We start from the raw sequence: 17055 nt of genomic DNA, 5'->3' as shown, positions 1-17055 counted from the left end.
GTATTGGTGCCATTTTTGTATGGATTGGACTTTTTGATCGCTTTTTACTGGAAAATGAGGAATGTGAACTTTTAATATGGAAGGGGTTTGTGTGCTTGAGCGAGGAGCGCACTCCATACCCCATTCATTCACTCATTTAAAAAAAATTGTATCGTACAGAAAAAACACTCCAGTATTCGGTATGAACTGGTATACTGCCCAGCACTAGTTCAGTGAGTTTTCCGCTGGCAGGGATGTGAAATTCATATTGCCCGACACCTGAGACATGCAGTTCTGGGCGCCGGGCAGGTGAATTTTTCCGGCCCTTAGTCCTGCTTCGGGCAAGCAGGGCCGGACCTGGCGGCGCTCAGCAGTCTGTATGGAGTGGGCTCCCGACTCCTGCCCGTTCCGTACACTGCAGCCCCCGGCTGTTCTCAGTAGCCGGGGGCCGCCGCTAATAGCCAGCACGTGGCGATCAGCGTCTAAAGGGACATGTGAATTCTCCTTGGGGGGAGATCCAATAAAGAGGTGGCCGGAGGGCCTACCTCTCCTTTCCTGGTGTCTGTGGCTCTGTCATGGCTAGACTAGGCTCTATCAATGGACCGCAGACCACACAGATCAATCGAGTTCAGTAGAAGTATCATGGTTCCTCCTAAAAGTCGAATAGTGTTAAATAAAAAAAAAAGTTTTAATAAAAGGTTAAGACACATTAACCCCTTCCATGTTAAAAGTTCAAACTACCCCCTTTTCCTATATCAAAACATGTAAACATAATAAAAATAAACATATTTAGTATCGCTGCATGCATAATTGTACAACCTATTAAAATATAACATTATACTGATAATCTATGTACCTGATTGTTATTATTTGTTCTTTGGTCTATGGACCGATTGTTACTGTAATTCTCTTTTGTAAGCCTTTATGAGAAACTTTAATAAAGCTTCACCGTTAGATGGTTAAAATATAACATTATGTATCCCATATGGTAAATGACATAAATGTAAAAAAAAAAAAATACCAAACCACAGAATTGCAATTTTTATAATATCCCAGAAAAAAAAGTTAAAAAGCGATTAAAAAAGTCAGATCAATACCTAAATGGTACCGCTACAAAAAACAGATTGTCGCAAAAAATTAGCCCTCATACAGCCTGGTATGCAAAAAATAAAAAAAATAAACTACAGGGGTCAAAAAAGGGCATTATAATAATTCTTTATTTTTTTTGTTCAGAGAATGTTATTGAAAAATTAAAAGGCATCATTACAGTAGGTAGTTATGGCTATTATAGGGCGAGGAGGAAAAAAATTAGTGTAAAAGCGAAAATTGGTCCAGACAAGTGGATCGTCACGAGGGACAAGTAGATATTCCTCAGTTTTAGTTCAGTGGACAAGTAGTTTTTTATTAAATTTCCACACCCCTGGCTGGGAGTTTGAGCTGCGGTGGAAAATTTGCCACAGCTCAAACTTGTAGGAGGAAACCCACTGTAAGCCCCCCGCCTGTTTGAATGTAATCAAACCTTCAACTGTTGCAAAACTACAACTCCCAGAATGCACTGGCAGACCGTATATGTTGGGAGTTGTAGTTTTGCAACAGCTGTTGGCACACTGGTGGCGAACCACTGAGTTAGGAAACAGACTCTAGCTCAGTGATTTCAACCCGTGTGCCTCCAGCTGTTGCAAAACTGCAACTCCCAGCATGTACGGTCTGTTAGCGCATTCTGCGACTTGTAGTTTTACAACAGCTGGAGGCACACGCGTTGGAAACAGACTCTAGCTCAGTGTTTCCCAACCAGTGTGCCTACAGCTGTTGCAAAACTAAAACTCCCAGCATGCACTGACAGCCAAAAGGCATGCTAGGAGTTGTAGTTATGCAACAACTGGGGAAGAACAGTTTGAAGACCGCAAAGTAATGGTCTCCAAGCTGTAGCCGGCATGCTTGGAGTTGTAGTTTTGCAACTTTTGGAAGGCCACAGTGAAGATCACTTTCCACCGATCTTCACTGCAGCGTCCTCCACCGCCGCACTTTCCTGCAAGCCTCCTCTTGCCGCCGCCCCGATGTCCCTGCCGCTGCTCCAATGCCGCCCGGTAAGCCTGCCATGCTTGCCCCTCGCCACACTTGTTCCCCCTGCTTCAATCAGTGGGCAGAGCGCGGGAAATGAACTTTAACACCCCCCCGCCCCAACTACCATTGGTCGGTCAGTCCCTCCTAGGCATTGCCACGGGATGTCTGTTTATAGACATCAGCAGTCATCCTGGTCCGATCACCACCCGGCAAGCGGTGATGATCGGAAATACGGAGGGCGTACAGGTACACCCTCCGTACTTAAGTACCAGGATGCGAGGGCATACCTACCTGTACACCATCCGTCTCCAACAGGTTAAGATCTCTGTATTTGCTTGATCAGCAGCTGCCTGTCATTGCTTGCTGCAGTTAAGTTTACTGTCTACTAATATTTAAAAAAAAAAATTCCAATTAGATGTTTATTTTGTTAGATTCTGTATGTATCTGACAGGAAAAATTTGTGTATGCTTTGTTAGGCTGGGTTCACACAAGGGATCGACCGATTATCGGTATGGACGATATTATCGTCCGATAATCACGATTTTGGGCATTATCGGTATCAGCAATTACCTTGCCGATAAGCCGATAATGCACCGCCCCCCCAACCGCACCGCACTCCCCCACCCTCCAAGTCAATAAAAAAAATTAAACTTACCCGTAATGGGGGTGGTCGGGGCCATCCATCGTTCCTGTAGTGTCCGGGGGCGCTCCGGGTGAAGGGTGAACCGGTCCGGGCTGTCCTTCTTCTCCGGCGGTCATCTTCTCCACTCCGAGCAGGCTCCGGCCTAGTAGCTGCATAGACGCCGATACGCCGTGACGTCAGGTGCATCGCTGCACACGGGCGTCACTGCGCAGCGGCGTCTATGCAGCGTACTAGGCCGGAGCCTGCCCGGAGGTGAGAAGATGACCGCCGGAGAATAAGGAGAGCCCGGACGGGTTCACCTGGAACGGCCCGGACACTACAGGAAGGATGGATGGCCCAGACCACCCTGACAGGTAGGGGGAGAGAAGCGGGTGGTGTCGGCGGCCTATGGCACCGCAAAAGCCACTGCAGTGCATTGATTTAAAGCACCCGCTTTAAATCAATGATCTGCAGTGGTGTCGCGGGGGGATAATTAGCCGATAACTTATACCGGAATATCGGTATAAGTGATCGGCTATCGGCCCTAACCTCCACCGATTATCGTTATCGGCCCTAAAAAAAACGATATCGGTCGATCCCTAGTTCACACCACGTTTTGTTAAATACGGTTCCCGTTTTCGGCCGTATGCGGTTTCCCGACCGTAGGCAAAAACGCGGTCGACCACGTTTTTGCCTATGGTCGGGAAACCGCATACGGCCGAAAACGAAGCCGACCGGAGGCTGCGGTTCACTCCGGTCGGCTCATAGACATACATTAAATATGGTTCCCGAATACAGCTGAGTGCCGATGCCGCGATTAAGCCCCACCCCCCTCCTCCCAGCCGTGTACGCGAACCGTATTTAACAAAACGTGGTGTGAACCCAGCCTAACACACCTTATGGAAGCGTGGAGTGTCTAATGACTGTGTAGCTGTACAGGCTTTGTAGACACAACGGAGTTATATGTATGAATCCTTAGGCTGTTACAGAAAGTGCTTTTCTTCCTACTAAAACAGATCCCATCAAACTTTTATTTATGTACTGGGAGCTTTATGTTGTCATTTCTTATTAATCATCTCCTTTGTTTAAAACTTTTCCCAAGTTAAGGAATGTATAGCTAAAAGAGTAATCAAAATGACTGTGTCACTTACCATTATTAGCTGAATCACTTTAATTCCTCATTACATAGAGGTAAACTTTGGTTAAAAAAGTATAGGCTCCCACATAGTCATTATTAAAATTTGTATTGCACAGAAGAGTTATTTTACTGCCTGTCATGCAATAGTACTTCTGCACTCTAGTGTGCAGTTAATTTCTAAGGACAGTTGGCAAAATTAAAGTATGATGTGTAGCATTAGACTTTTGAGACACAATACTGTAATAATATGGTGTGGGTAAAGAGAGAGTACTTTCTGGCATACAGTTACAAATCCAGGGTGACCCAGGCTCACTGCTGTGCCTCCACTGTAGACCCATAAGTGCCTCTACTGCGAAAGTGTGGGGTGCCAATGGATTGCCATGACAGCCAGGGACCTAAAAATGGCCTCAAGATCTACCATGTCAAGATCCAGTTAGGCCCTACCATTTAAAAATTACTCTTTTTCTGTTAAAAATAAATAAATAGTTACTGTAATTTAAAGAGGCAAATAGGCATGCCTTTGGCTGTGTGGGCATGCTGGGAGTTGTAGTTTTGCAGCTTTTAGATGGCCACAGAGAAGATCACTTACCGCGATCTTCACTGCAGCCTTCTCCTCCTCACTCTCCGGCCGCCGCTCCTTCTGCTGCTGCCTCTGCTCCGGGTTGCCGCCTCCGCCGGTCCGGGTAAGCAGGCCGTGTTTCCCCCCCCCCCCCCCTGCTCTGCCCAGACTTCCGATTGGTGGCCAGAGCGGGGGAACACTGCCACCTCGCTCCTATCCTTTAGGATGGTTGGAGCTGTCTCTGACATCTCCAATCATTCTTATTTTCCGGGCGATCAGGTCACCAGTGACCCGAATGGCCCGGATCGTGGGCAAATCGCTGGTCTGAATTGACCAGCGATTTGCCGCGATTGCCGACATGGGGGGGGGGGGGGGTGTCTCAGGACCCCCCTAGGCATTGCCACGGGATGCCTGCTGATAGATATCAGCAGTCATCCCGGTCAGATCACCGCCCGGCTAGGGGCAGTGATCGGAAATGCCGAGGGCGTATGGATACGCCCTCCGTCTTTAAGTGACGGGACGCGAGGGCGTATGCATACGCCCTCCGTCCCCAAGGAGTTAAAGTGTACCTTTCAGATCCCACAAAAAAAGTTGTTACTCAGTACCTAATCCTGATCATGTACATGTAATTTTTATGTCCCTGTCCCCCATATTTCACTTTAAAAAAATAGCATATCAATGCTGCTCAATGTGCATTTCATTCTGTCTTGTGGAGCAGGCCTGTACTGTGCATAACTCAGCTTTCTTCCTCACTGCTGACTCACTGCCCAGAGGGAGCCCTGCTTTGTAACCCTTTTTCTCTTTTACACACACACAGACACACACACACACACACACAAATGATTATTGGAGATTGCCTGTACTCTACCACCAAAGACATAATGGTGAGTGCAAAACTTAGATCTTCCTATGTCATTCATGTGTGTCATCCTTTGGCAGTCCTGTAATGCTGGGACTTTTAGTTTTGGAATAGTTGGGGGTACAGCAGTGTTGCCTTCAGCTGTGTGCCTGCAGCTTTTACAAAACTAAAACTCCCAGCATGCCCGGACATCCTTTGGCTGTCCAGGCATGCTTGGAGTTGTAGTTTTTCAACAGCTGGAGGCACATGATTGGTAAAGCTTTTTTTTTCTCGGTTGCGCTTAATAGGGGGACACCTATACTGATGGGTATATGCTCTTGCCACTAGGAGGCGCTGACACTAGGTAAAAAAGTCGGCTCCTCCCTTCCACTGGAAGTGAGGTAATCTGTTTTAGCTAGTGTCAGTAGGAGGCAAGACAAAGGTCTGGGAGCTCCCCAGACCTGGTCTTTTTTCTTATTTTCTAGTAAGGGATGTTAAGTTAGGTTTTTATCTTGTTTATGTTTCCCTTTTTCAGGTGGGGGTTCAGGAGCATGGCGCTACCTGTTCCCCCATATGTGACAAAGGGGTAGGGAACATAAGAGTATGGGCTGTCAAGCCCTTATCGCCAATGGCTAGTGCCTGGAGGTTGTATCCTGGGTTTGGGTCCCCCACTGCCCCTGCTCGTCCTGCTATGACAGCCTGGCATGATGCAGCGTGGCCTAATACTGGCTGAAGACATCAAGGGGCGAGTATGTGGGGACTACTGGGGTGAGTATGCCCCCATTCAATACCCGGCAGTTGTGCGCATCATAGGTGTTCAGCCGGCGGGAGTTTAGGGGGTTATGGCGGCATGTAGCTCTGCCCTTCTCCCCCTGAACCAGCCTTCAAACCAGACAGTCAGGCTGCCTCCTCTCCAGGTTCACGCGGGGCTTGCCTGCAGCCGTGTGCTTCTCTCAGCGGCTTCTTGAGGGGGTGAGGTGGGGCTTCGTCGGCGCTAGGTAGGCAGATCGGCTCAGTTATCCTCCAATGCAGCCGGCGGATGCTCCTTCAGCCGGCCCGCTCTTGTCCCCTGGCTTAGAGCCCTTCGGCTGCTTGGCAGGCGCTTCTCTTGCGCGCTGTTCTAAGCTGTGGCCGCTCCAAGGGATGTGCTTATTTTAAGTGTCCCTACATCAGGGACATGCTGTGGGCGTCCTAGCCCATCTCACTTAGGGGACCACACAAGCAGTATCAGCGCAGGGTGCCTTGCTCCCCACACTTCCTTCCATTAAAAAAAAAAACTGGTCACTCGTACCATGTGGTGCCCTCTTGTGGCCTATAATTGTATTGTGCCCTTGTTTTCCATTGCTTCTTGTGAGCTCCCCATGTGGCAACCAAGTGCTATTATAGCCTTGGTCTGTCATGCCTGTTTTTCTGTTTAATATCTGCAGGCGCCCTTTCTTGGGACTGTATTGAGGGCTGCTTTATTTGCTTCTGTCACCCTGTGGGTGACCTATTGTTGACAAATTACAGAGTCAGTTGGGGTATGCCTCTATACCTATTCTCTGCAGGGTTCTCTGTCAGGGAGCATATGCGTACCACTGTAGCGCGTTGTTTAGGGATATCATGATCCCTTGGTAACTACCGGGGCTATATTCAGTGACTTTTCTCCCCTGCCACTGAGTATCAACATGTCCGTTGTGTCCACGGCTGACTTCCAGTCCCTCCCTACTGAGTCAAGACACTGGTGGTGCACTTGCAAGGGTTTATGCATTCTTGGCAGACGCTAAGGAAACTTTTGAGGTTCCTCCTCTGTCAGGTCCACCGGCCGCCCGTCAAGGTGGTGTTCTTGGCATGTCATACAATATGATTCCCCCCTCCACAGGCTTCTGCATCTGTGGCTAGTGCTCTGGATAGCCACGTCCAGTGCAAGGTCTCCGTGGATGTGTCCCTGCGTGGGCAGGTATTGGACCTGATATCAATATGCCAGACAGTAGTCTCTCCTGTCACTCATCTCACAGCTGCCACATCCGCGGCTGGCATTCCGGTACCCCACTGCTGTGCGAGGTGTCCGAAGAAGGGAATTGTTGTATACTATGGACCCATACCAGTAAGTCACAGTGGTCTGCATGGTTTCCATCGCCGTCTGTCACTCATGACTCGGCTGATGTATCTGCGGCTGGAGTTCCGGAGTTCCCCACTGCTGTGTTTGGTGTACAAAGAAGTGACCCAGCGTGACCTATGGCCCCTATATGGGGTAATGGGGAATACAATACACGGCTCCTTAGCCTCCCCTGATCTTCCAGGGTGACGGGGATACTATCCAAGGCTCTTCGGCCTCCCCTCCTTCCCACATGCGACCGAGGGGCACAGTGATCGCCTATCTGACTGTCCCCTTTTCACCAGCGCCTGGAGGTGTACTTAATCAGCCGGACTTTTGTCTGCATGGTCTCTGCCGACGTCAGTCTCCCCTCTCAGGGCTGCCATGGGAGTTGTCAGGTTTCCAGTACCTCACTGCTGGTGTAAGGAATCTGGATGAGGGTCCCTGGAGGTCATCTGGACGTAAGCCAGACTTTCGTCTGCTGGGTCTCCTACACCACCAGGTCACCCATTAGTTTGACCGCACTCCGATACCCCATTTTCTGTGGGCGTGTTTGAAGGTGTGACCCTGATTGTTCTGGAATCTGTTAGGATCTGTTTCTCCCTGTAACCAGTCAACTCCAGCCGTTTTGATTAGCAGACAGATTAAATGCACATGTATACAGGTGGATGTTCTCTTACCTGCAGAGAAATAGCTCTGCAGAAGAAATTCATACCCCAAAATAGATTACAGCCCTTTTATATGGTAACACCCCAAGTGTGAGCTGATTGGCTAAGGAACCCCGGTGGCTCATGGTGTATAACTTTATTACCAACCACATGGTTCCTTTTACACTTTTTCTTATCATAGAAAAAGCTTGTTATCCAACAAAAGCCTCATTATTTACCAAGGTCATTTAGATAGTTTTCGAGCATCACTGGGCGCTGGCCAGAACTAAGACAATGGTTAATAGAAATTAGATAAAACCGGCCAACACCATCCAAAGTTGAAGTTAGACATATATATATATATATATATATATATATATATATATATATATATATCACACACACACACACACACACACACACACACACACACACACACACACATACACACACACACACACAACATAGACATCAAAATAAAAATTTTACCAAAAGAATCCTATCCCAGTCAGCCAGACGGTTGTCTGCAGAGTTAACCACTACATCGTGTCAACTGCCATAAACTTCCCACACCGTGGATGGAAGTTCAGATAACCCACTGCCAAGGTGTATTTCTGAGTGATAATGCACCACATACTGGTTCATGGGGTTCCCTCATTTACCAGGTCCCTCTTTACATGCCTGCTGCTCTCTCGACTGAAGGCTGGTAACTTTCTGTGTGTGGTTCCGAATGCGGGACCCGGTGTGGCCAAGGTCCCTATGCCAGATAACCAGACTGTCTGCATGTTTTTTTAATGTGCCAGGTGATGCCCCCATTCTTGTTGCTTCAGAGGCTGCAGTCCAGTGACTAATTTTCCATGTGAAGTTCCACAGAGTGTCTTGGTGAGTTCATTGAACTTTTTATACCTGTCTATCAGACTGTGTCTGCATGTTTCCTTTCCCACATACATCCTTCCTCTCTTGCATCTACGACAGCAGTCCTGGTGTGTGGCACCATTAAGAGATGGGGTGTGGGCGTTTCCTGCAGGTTCCATCGACTTTCACAGCAACAGCAGCACTCTGTTCCCCTTTCTAAAGGTGCAACATTGTTCTGCAATGGGCATGGTTGTGACACACCGATGGGTGCATAGCTGTCTTCCATACTGCCGGACTTTTCGATATCTGCGGTTTCTATCGCTTCTACAGCCGTGTCGCCCATCTGGTCTAGGATTTCACCATGTTGGGTTGTTCTTCTCAACCCTTTGGTTACTATGTGTGTGTGCTTCTTACTTCGTAGTCACATCTTTGTATTTTTTGCCCAGCACCAGTGTCCAGAATTCCGATCTCTTGGGGGATACAAATTGGCTCCTCCATACCTCAATATGTTGTTGCAGGGTTCCTGGGGGCTATGTCCACCTAGTACTTTGCCCCTTGCCTTCAGGCAGCATTTCCCTGCTCCTATAGTGGCTGGCGCACTTTGACAATCCCACCTTCCACAGGGGGTACGAGGGTCAGGGAGCTTGGCATGGTCAGTACCCGGGTTTCATCGCGACTGCCCTTCTTTATAGGTGGGTACATGGCTGGGCCCTTGCTTTTGCTGAAAGCAATCAGCTGAGCTGTGCACTTCTGCAACCTGGCTCTCTTCCTGTTTCCTGGTTATTACTGCTGTTCATGCAGACTTGGCACTCTCCTCTGTTGGAGGAGTTTATGCAGTCATCTATGGCTCAGCGGCAGCCAGTCTAGCACAGTCTGTTGTTTGGGTCCTGCCATTGCTCTCCTCCCTCAGTGCAATCTACCTTGAGGGGTGTGTTCATCCTTCCCTTGGTAAGTGTCAGTTACGCTACACTGACAATACGGTCTTCTCGAGTAACCTTCCCTTTTGTTTCCCCCTCCATTCCTGTCTTGACGGGATATTGCTTGGGAGTGCTTTGGTCCTCGGACTGCTGTGGTCAGTGTCTGGTTAGTCTCTTTGTCTTAGACACTATCCTAGACTGCTGTGGCATGCCTTCTTTTCTGGATTGGCCCTCCTGGTTCTTTGGGCCTCAGTGATGGTAGATGTCTTGGGCAGGTTAGCTTTCCCGCCCAGACTTCTCCGCCATCCCTTTTGTGGGGCGGTCGTTCTGTACCGTACTTCTTGTCTCGACACAGAAGTTTGTCAACCGGAGCGTTTCATGGACGTTGGGTTTACTTACTCTACAGGTGTCTGCCTTTCAGATGAGTCGGGAACTTCCGATTCACATGTCAAGTACTCAAAGATGCTCCTTTTGGCTGTTTATTCTTACATGTTTCCGTCTTTCTTCTTTTTTCCGGTGGTTTTCTGGTCTCCATCTACTGTGCTCACCTTTTGCTCAGACGTACGCTGCTCTCCCTCGCATTTTTTCTGCCATGTTCTCTTGAATCGGTTGACTCTGGATGGTGTTCTCTTGTGTCCCTTTCCATTTTTGTTTCCCAGCCAGGTTAGTCTGGTTCTGTGCTCCTTGGAGTTGATTTCCTACCTCCTTCTGGGATGGTTAAGGCCCATCCAGCTTTCCTAGTCGACTTTTTCTTGTCTCTCTAGGTGGACCATAGGTTTATTCTCTACATAGGACGGTCTCTTCCTTTGGCATCCTAGTACATTTCCATGGATAGGGGTTTCTTCCAGGATCTGTTTGTGGGCCTCGGTTGTTTCTGCCAGGGATCTCATCCGCAGGCCTTACGGTCAAGTGGGTTTGGTGCCTGGTCTGATTCCCTTTCTCTGGTGGTTTTCACACCCAAGGGGGCTGCTTTGGTACATCCCATCAGTATAGGTGTCACCCAATGAAGAGCGACCGAGAAAAGATTTATTTATTTATTTATTTTTTTGCGCACATGCCGTAAAATCTTTCTTGTAGCCTTCATTGGGGGACACCGCACCCACCCATTTCTTCATTTTTTTGGTTCCGGATCCTCTTTTCCGGTTCTTGTTTTTTTTTTTTTTTTTTTTTTTTATATGGGATTCTTTTCAAGGGTCCTTCGGACATATTTTTTTTGTTGGCTTCTTCTACTGCTTTGTGACAAAACAGATTACCTCACTTCCAGTGGGCGGGTATATCCTGCCAAGGAAGAGCTGACTTTTTTTTTCTAGTGTCATCGCCTCCTAGTAGCTAGAGAATATACCCATCTGTATATGTGTCTCTCATTGAAGGCTACGAGAGAGATTTTATGGTGAGTACAAAAAAATCTCCTTGTTACAGCAGTGTATCTACTGCATCCTTGTCGATCAGCCATTTCTTGTACATGACCTTTGGACAAGCTGATGCTGCTGTGGGACTAATCAGTGTCCCAGGAGGTCTGAGGACCCCTAGTGGAGTGATTTTCAAAGGCAGTTCTCTTTAATATAATGTGAAATTTTGTTCAAGTATATTAGAAAAACTATTGTTTTCCCAAGATGTACAACATGCAAAAATTTATGTCTGACAGTGCCCATTTAAGTGTCTACTCCAGGGAAACAAAAATGTTTTCAAATAAACTAGTGCTAGAAAGGTATACAGATTTGTAAATTTATTTTGGTCACTCAAAAAACAAGCCCTCATGGGTCTGTGGATGAAAGAGTTATGGCTCTAAGAAAGCGAGGAGGAAAAACTAAAACTCAAAAATGAAAATTTCCTCTGTCCTCAAGGCCAAAATGGGCTGCGTCCTTAAAGGGGTACACCGCCCCTAGACATCTTATCCCTTATGCAAAGGCTAGGGGACAAGATGTCTGATTGTGGGGGTCCCGCCACTGGAAACCCCCGCAATCTATCCTGCAGCACCCCCTGTCATCTGCTGCACGGAGCAAACTTTGCTCCGTGGCTGATGATGGGCGATACACGGGCCCAGAGTATCGTGGGGGCGGGGCCGCGATGTCATGATACTCTGGCCCCTGAATTGCCTGTCATCAGGCACGGAGCAAAGTTCGCTCCATGCAGCAGATGACGGGGTGCTGCAGGATAGATCGTAGGGGTTCCCAGCAGAGGTCAGAAGAGGAGTGGTATACCTACTGCTTTGGTCATGAAAGTTGAATAACCGGAAAAAACTTTCCCCGTGTTGGGTCTCCTTAGCTCTTCCTTTCAGTTATGATTGACAGCTCTGTATCTATTCAAAAGACCACTAAAGTTGAGCCCTTTCTGCCCCTTAAAGGGTACCTCTCATCAAAAAAACTTTTGATATATTATAGATTAATGTATGCAGAATAACTTTACAATTGCATGTTATTAAAAAATATGCTTCTTTCTATTTAATTTTCCACTTTGAAGAAATGACCACTAGGGGTCTCCCTACCAGTCCTGGCAGCAAGCATTTCAGACTCATGCTGGAGTCCTAAACGCTACGAGCTGCCAGTCTGCTTTGTTCACAAAGGAAAACACTCAGAGCTGCCAGCCTGCTTTGTTCACAGCCTGTTTGGCTGTGAACAAAGCAGGCTGGCAGCTCTGAGTGTTTAGGACTCCAGCATGAGTCAGAAATGCTTGCTGACAGGACTGATCGGGAAAAATACAATAGAAAGAAGCATATTTTTCATTAACATGCTATTGGAAAGTTATTCAACATTCATTAATCTAAAATATATCAAAAGTTTATTTGATGAGAGGTACCCTTTAATATCAATACAGAAAGTTCAGGAGACTGAATGAAGCCAAAGGGCCTGCTTTCTTGACACTTGGTAACTGTTAGGACTTAAAACATTGTTTCAACAGTCATTGTCTAATTTCCTTATCTTACCATCGACCAACACCCCTGTACACAGCTTACCTGCATTATGTTTCTTGAATTTGTGGGCGTTATAGTTAAGGGTCTTTCACATGAGCTGATGATCAAGGAAAGATTTGTAGCTCATTTTTTTTATTTTGTTTTTTGATCAAGCTAAATATCTTCATGGTTTGATTTGTGTTGTAAAAGGTAATCATGTTAATTTTAAGGATGAAGAAGTTTTATATATTATTATATTTAATATATTTACGTATCTTTTTTTTCTCATTCACTGACAGACCAGACCATTTAAGTTGTCACGTGAAGCATGTTCATTCTACAGAACGACCCTTCAAATGCCAAGTAAGAGAATATCGTGTTATTTCATGAAATCTAAAAAGTATCAGGCTTGTACAGGTTTTTAGTCTGAATGTAAACAATAATTTGGTCTTTTCACTGCTAGCAAGTAGAGATTAAAACATTTTTAAGTATTGAAACAAAGTGGTAAAAGGGTTATCCAAGCTTTTAGAATTGATGGCATATCTTGAGGATAGGCAATCAAAAGCCTTTAGCTGTGCGGGCATGCTGAGAGTTGTAATTTTGCTACAGCTGAAGGATTTGAAGTTGCAGATTTAAAGGAGATCTGTAGTGCTCTGAACTTTATACCCTATCTGAAGGATAGGGGATAAGTTTTATATTGCAGGGGGTCCGAGCGCTGGGGCCCCCGCGATCTCCTGTACGGGGCCGTGTCAGTGTACAGGAAATGGGCGTTCCGTCCCCGCATGATGCAGAAGCCGGCACGCTCCTCCATGAATCCCATAGAGATACATGGAGGGGCGTGCCGGCGGCCGTGTCATGCAGGGATGGAATGCCCCCTTTGCTTTACATTGCTGCGGCACCGTACAGGAGATCCCGGGGGGGGGGGGGGGGGGGGGGGCCAGCGCTCGGACCCCCGCGATCTAAAACGTAACCCCTATCCTTCGGATAGGGGATAAAGTTCAGAGCACTACAGATCTCCTTTAAGTTTACATTGAAATCTGCACCATCAAATCTACAACTTAAAATATGCAGCAGATCCTGTATGTGAGAATGTACCCTTAACCCCCTTCGCTCTTTGGCGATTTTTCATTTTTGCACTTGTGATTTTTAGGTGAAGAGGAAAAAACAAAACGCTTTCAATTTGCCACATGAAAATCCATATGAGGGCTTGTTCTTTGCACCAACAATTTTACTTTGTAGTAATATTAATAATTTCACTAAAAAATCTACGACAAAACCAGAATTTTTTTTTTGTGGGGCAAAAAAAAAGCAATTTTGTAATTTTTTGCGGCTTCCGTTTCTATGCAGTGCAGTTTTCGGTAAAAATTGCACCTTATATTTATTCTGTAGGTCCATACGGTCGCAAGGATACTCAATTTGTATATGTTTGATTTTACTGCAAAAATGCACCAAAATTAATACGTTAATGTCCTGACCCCTATAACCTTTTTATTTTTTCCGTATAAGCGGCAGTATGAGGGCTCATTTTTTTGTGCTGTGAAGTATTCATTGGTACCATTTTTGTTTTGGTCGGACTTTTTGATCACTTTTTATTCATTTTTTATGGTATAAAAAGTGACCAAAAATAAGCTATTTTGGACTTTGGAATTTTTTTTTACGTGTACACCATTGACAGTGTGGTTTAATTAACAATATATTTTTATAGTTCAGACATTTTACGCACGCGGCGATACCACATATGTTTACTTTTATTTACGTGGGAAAAGGGGGGGGGGTGATTCAAGCTTTTATTAGGGAAGGGGTTAAATCACATTTATTAACACTTCATTTTCACTCTTTTTTTTTTTTGCAATGTTATAGCTATAACATTGCACACACTGATTTCCTACACTGATCACTAATATGCAATAGCATGGCATTGATCAGTGTTATCGCCACTCAATTACTCTTGCCTTGATCTCAGGCACGGAGCAGTCATACTGCGATCGGACAGCGAGGAGGCAGGTAAGGATCCTCCTCGCATCCTGCAAGCTGTTCGAGACTTCGCGATTTCACCGCGGCGGTCCCGAACAGCACCACTGAGCTAACCGGCAATATTTACTTTCGTTGCCTATAGCAACCAGGACTCACCGGGTATGATGCACGTGTCATACCTCGGGAGCCGCAGATGGACGTTAATGAACGTCCATTTGCGGCAAGGGGTTAAAGGAGAACTCGGGCTAAACTTATCACCTGTCCACAGGATAGGGGATAAGTAGTTGATCGCTGCGTTCTCCGGGACAGTACCCCAGCTCTTATAGAGAGGAGTGCGTATCGTCTACTGGTCTCCATTCGTCTACGCCTTCTATTCAATTCTGAGAGCGCCGATGATTCCTGAGTGCGGTACTTGGGTCTCTTCTGCGCTCCCATAGAAATGTATGGAGTATGCGTTCCTCACTGAGCGTCGGGTCCCATCCTGGTGATCGTGAGGGTTCCCAGCGCTCGGACCCTCCGCGATCAGCTACTTATCCCCTATACACAGGAGTTTTATTTAAGCCCTTAAGGACCAACCATTTTTCTGTTTTTGCACTTTCGTTTTTTCCTCTTTACCTTTTAAAAATCCTAACCATTTCAATTTTGCACCTAAAAATCCATATGATGGCTTATTTTTTGCGCCACCAATTCTACTTTGTAATAACATCAGTCATTTTACTCAAAAATCTACAGCGATACGGGAAAAAAATTATTGTGGGACAAAATTGAAGAAACACCATTTTGTAAATTTTGGGGGCTTCCGTTTTTAAGCAGTAAATTTTTCTGTAAAAATTACACCTTCTCTTCTGTAGGTCCATACGATTAAAATGATACCCTACTTATATAGGTTGGATATTGTCGTACTTCTGTAAAAAATCATAACTACATGCAGGAAAATTAATACGTTTAAAATTGTCATTTTCTAACCCCCTATAACTTTTTATTTTTCCGCGTATTGGGGCTCATTTTTTGCGCCGTGATCTGAAGTTTTAATCGGTACCATTTTTGTTTTGATCGGACTTTTTGATTTTTATTAATTTTTTTTTTAATGGCCATTGACCGTGCGGTTTAATTAATCATATATTTTTATAGTTCGGACATTTACGCACGCGGCAATACCACATATATTTATTTTTATTATGTTTTATATAGTTTTTTTTATATGGAATTTGGGAAAAGGGGGGGTGATATAAACTTTTAATAAGGAAGGGGTTAATGTGTGTTTTTAAACTTTTTTTTTTTTTTACACTTTTTAGTCCCCTTAGGGGACTTTTAGGAGGAATCATTAGATTCCTCATACAGATCATCGAACCACATTGATCTGTGTGCTGTGCGCTCGATTGATAAAGCCTGGTCCTGCCAGGCTTTATCATTCAGAGTGCAGGAGCCGCCGCAGCAGGCTACCTCCACAGTGGATGGCCCCCTCCACCCGTGATCTAAAGGGTTAATAGCCGGCCGCAGCAATCGCCGCATGTCTGCTATTAACGCCAGCTACAGGAATTAGCTGGGGGCCGGCCGGTATGATGCGGGCTTGAGTCAGGGGCCCGCGCCATACCACCTTAAAGGCACATGGACGAGTATACACGTCCATGATCGTTAAGGTGTTAAGTTTTATTTTTGCCAGGCATTTCCTTGTTGTGTAACGGAGGCTTAAATGTAACACTATGACTTAGGTCTCAGGAAGTGAAAACCTTAATAGTTTTAAAAAGAAATAAATACATCAAATGTAAAAAAGAAATTAACCTTGAAAATATTTTTTTTTTCCCCAGACATGTACCGCTGCCTTTGCCACAAAAGACAGGCTGAGGACACACATGGTGCGCCATGAAGGGAAGGTTTCATGCAATGTATGCGGCAAGCTTCTTAGTCCAGCTTACATTACCAGTCACCTAAAGACACATGGCCAAAGTCAAAGCATTAACTGTAATACTTGTAAGCAAGGTAAAAAGTTTCAAGGTAAAGATTTTTCTTTATTTCAAATCATTGGAAAAAATGTAATAGATTTTGTAATAGTTTAAAGCGGTTCTGGCACCATGTTATGCTTTACAAGCGATGAGGCTGCTACCAGAAACTCTGAGCATAGCTATATTGCTTTTCTTAGTATTGTGAGAAAAAACAACCTTGCCTATACTTTGCTGGCTTTAATTTACAGCAGTGTATTAATCCCTTTTGACGCATGAAGCTTATTTCTGTCATGACCCTGTAAAGGGTTTATGGAGAAGGTTTGGGAGGGATCTCTGTTAGTGTTCATGGGGCGTTATTGGTTGTTCAGGAGTTGGATTGGTTCCCCATGATGGGATTGCGGGAGAGCTGATGCATTGTCATGGCAGCCCGAGGCCTCTGCTAGGAGGCTGAACCAGTAGATCACTGATAGAAGGGATACATGTAATGCCACAGTATTACACTGATCTGTAAAATAATTGCTCATGCAAGTCTCCTACAGACTAAAGTGTTTT

At 45.7% G+C, this 17055-nt stretch overlaps 1 protein-coding gene across 4 annotated transcripts in view; it reads left to right on the top strand.

Annotated features, from left to right (window-relative positions):
* VEZF1 (vascular endothelial zinc finger 1) overlaps positions 1–17055 on the top strand; it is a 63748-nt gene that overhangs the window by 23301 nt on the left and 23392 nt on the right. For all 4 annotated transcript variants that reach the window (XM_056557497.1, XM_056557498.1, XM_056557499.1 and 1 more), the window contains exons 3-4: positions 12886–12949; positions 16369–16555. In XM_056557497.1, coding sequence (XP_056413472.1) covers positions 12886–12949; positions 16369–16555 — 251 coding nt within the window. The remainder of the gene's footprint in view (positions 1–12885; positions 12950–16368; positions 16556–17055) is intronic.

This window comes from Hyla sarda, chromosome 2, assembly GCF_029499605.1.
Source record: "Hyla sarda isolate aHylSar1 chromosome 2, aHylSar1.hap1, whole genome shotgun sequence".
In the NCBI taxonomy this organism is placed as follows: Eukaryota; Metazoa; Chordata; class Amphibia; order Anura; family Hylidae; genus Hyla; species Hyla sarda.
The sequence above is the reverse complement of the archived record's forward strand: the minus strand, read 5'-3'. Positions and strand labels throughout refer to the sequence as shown.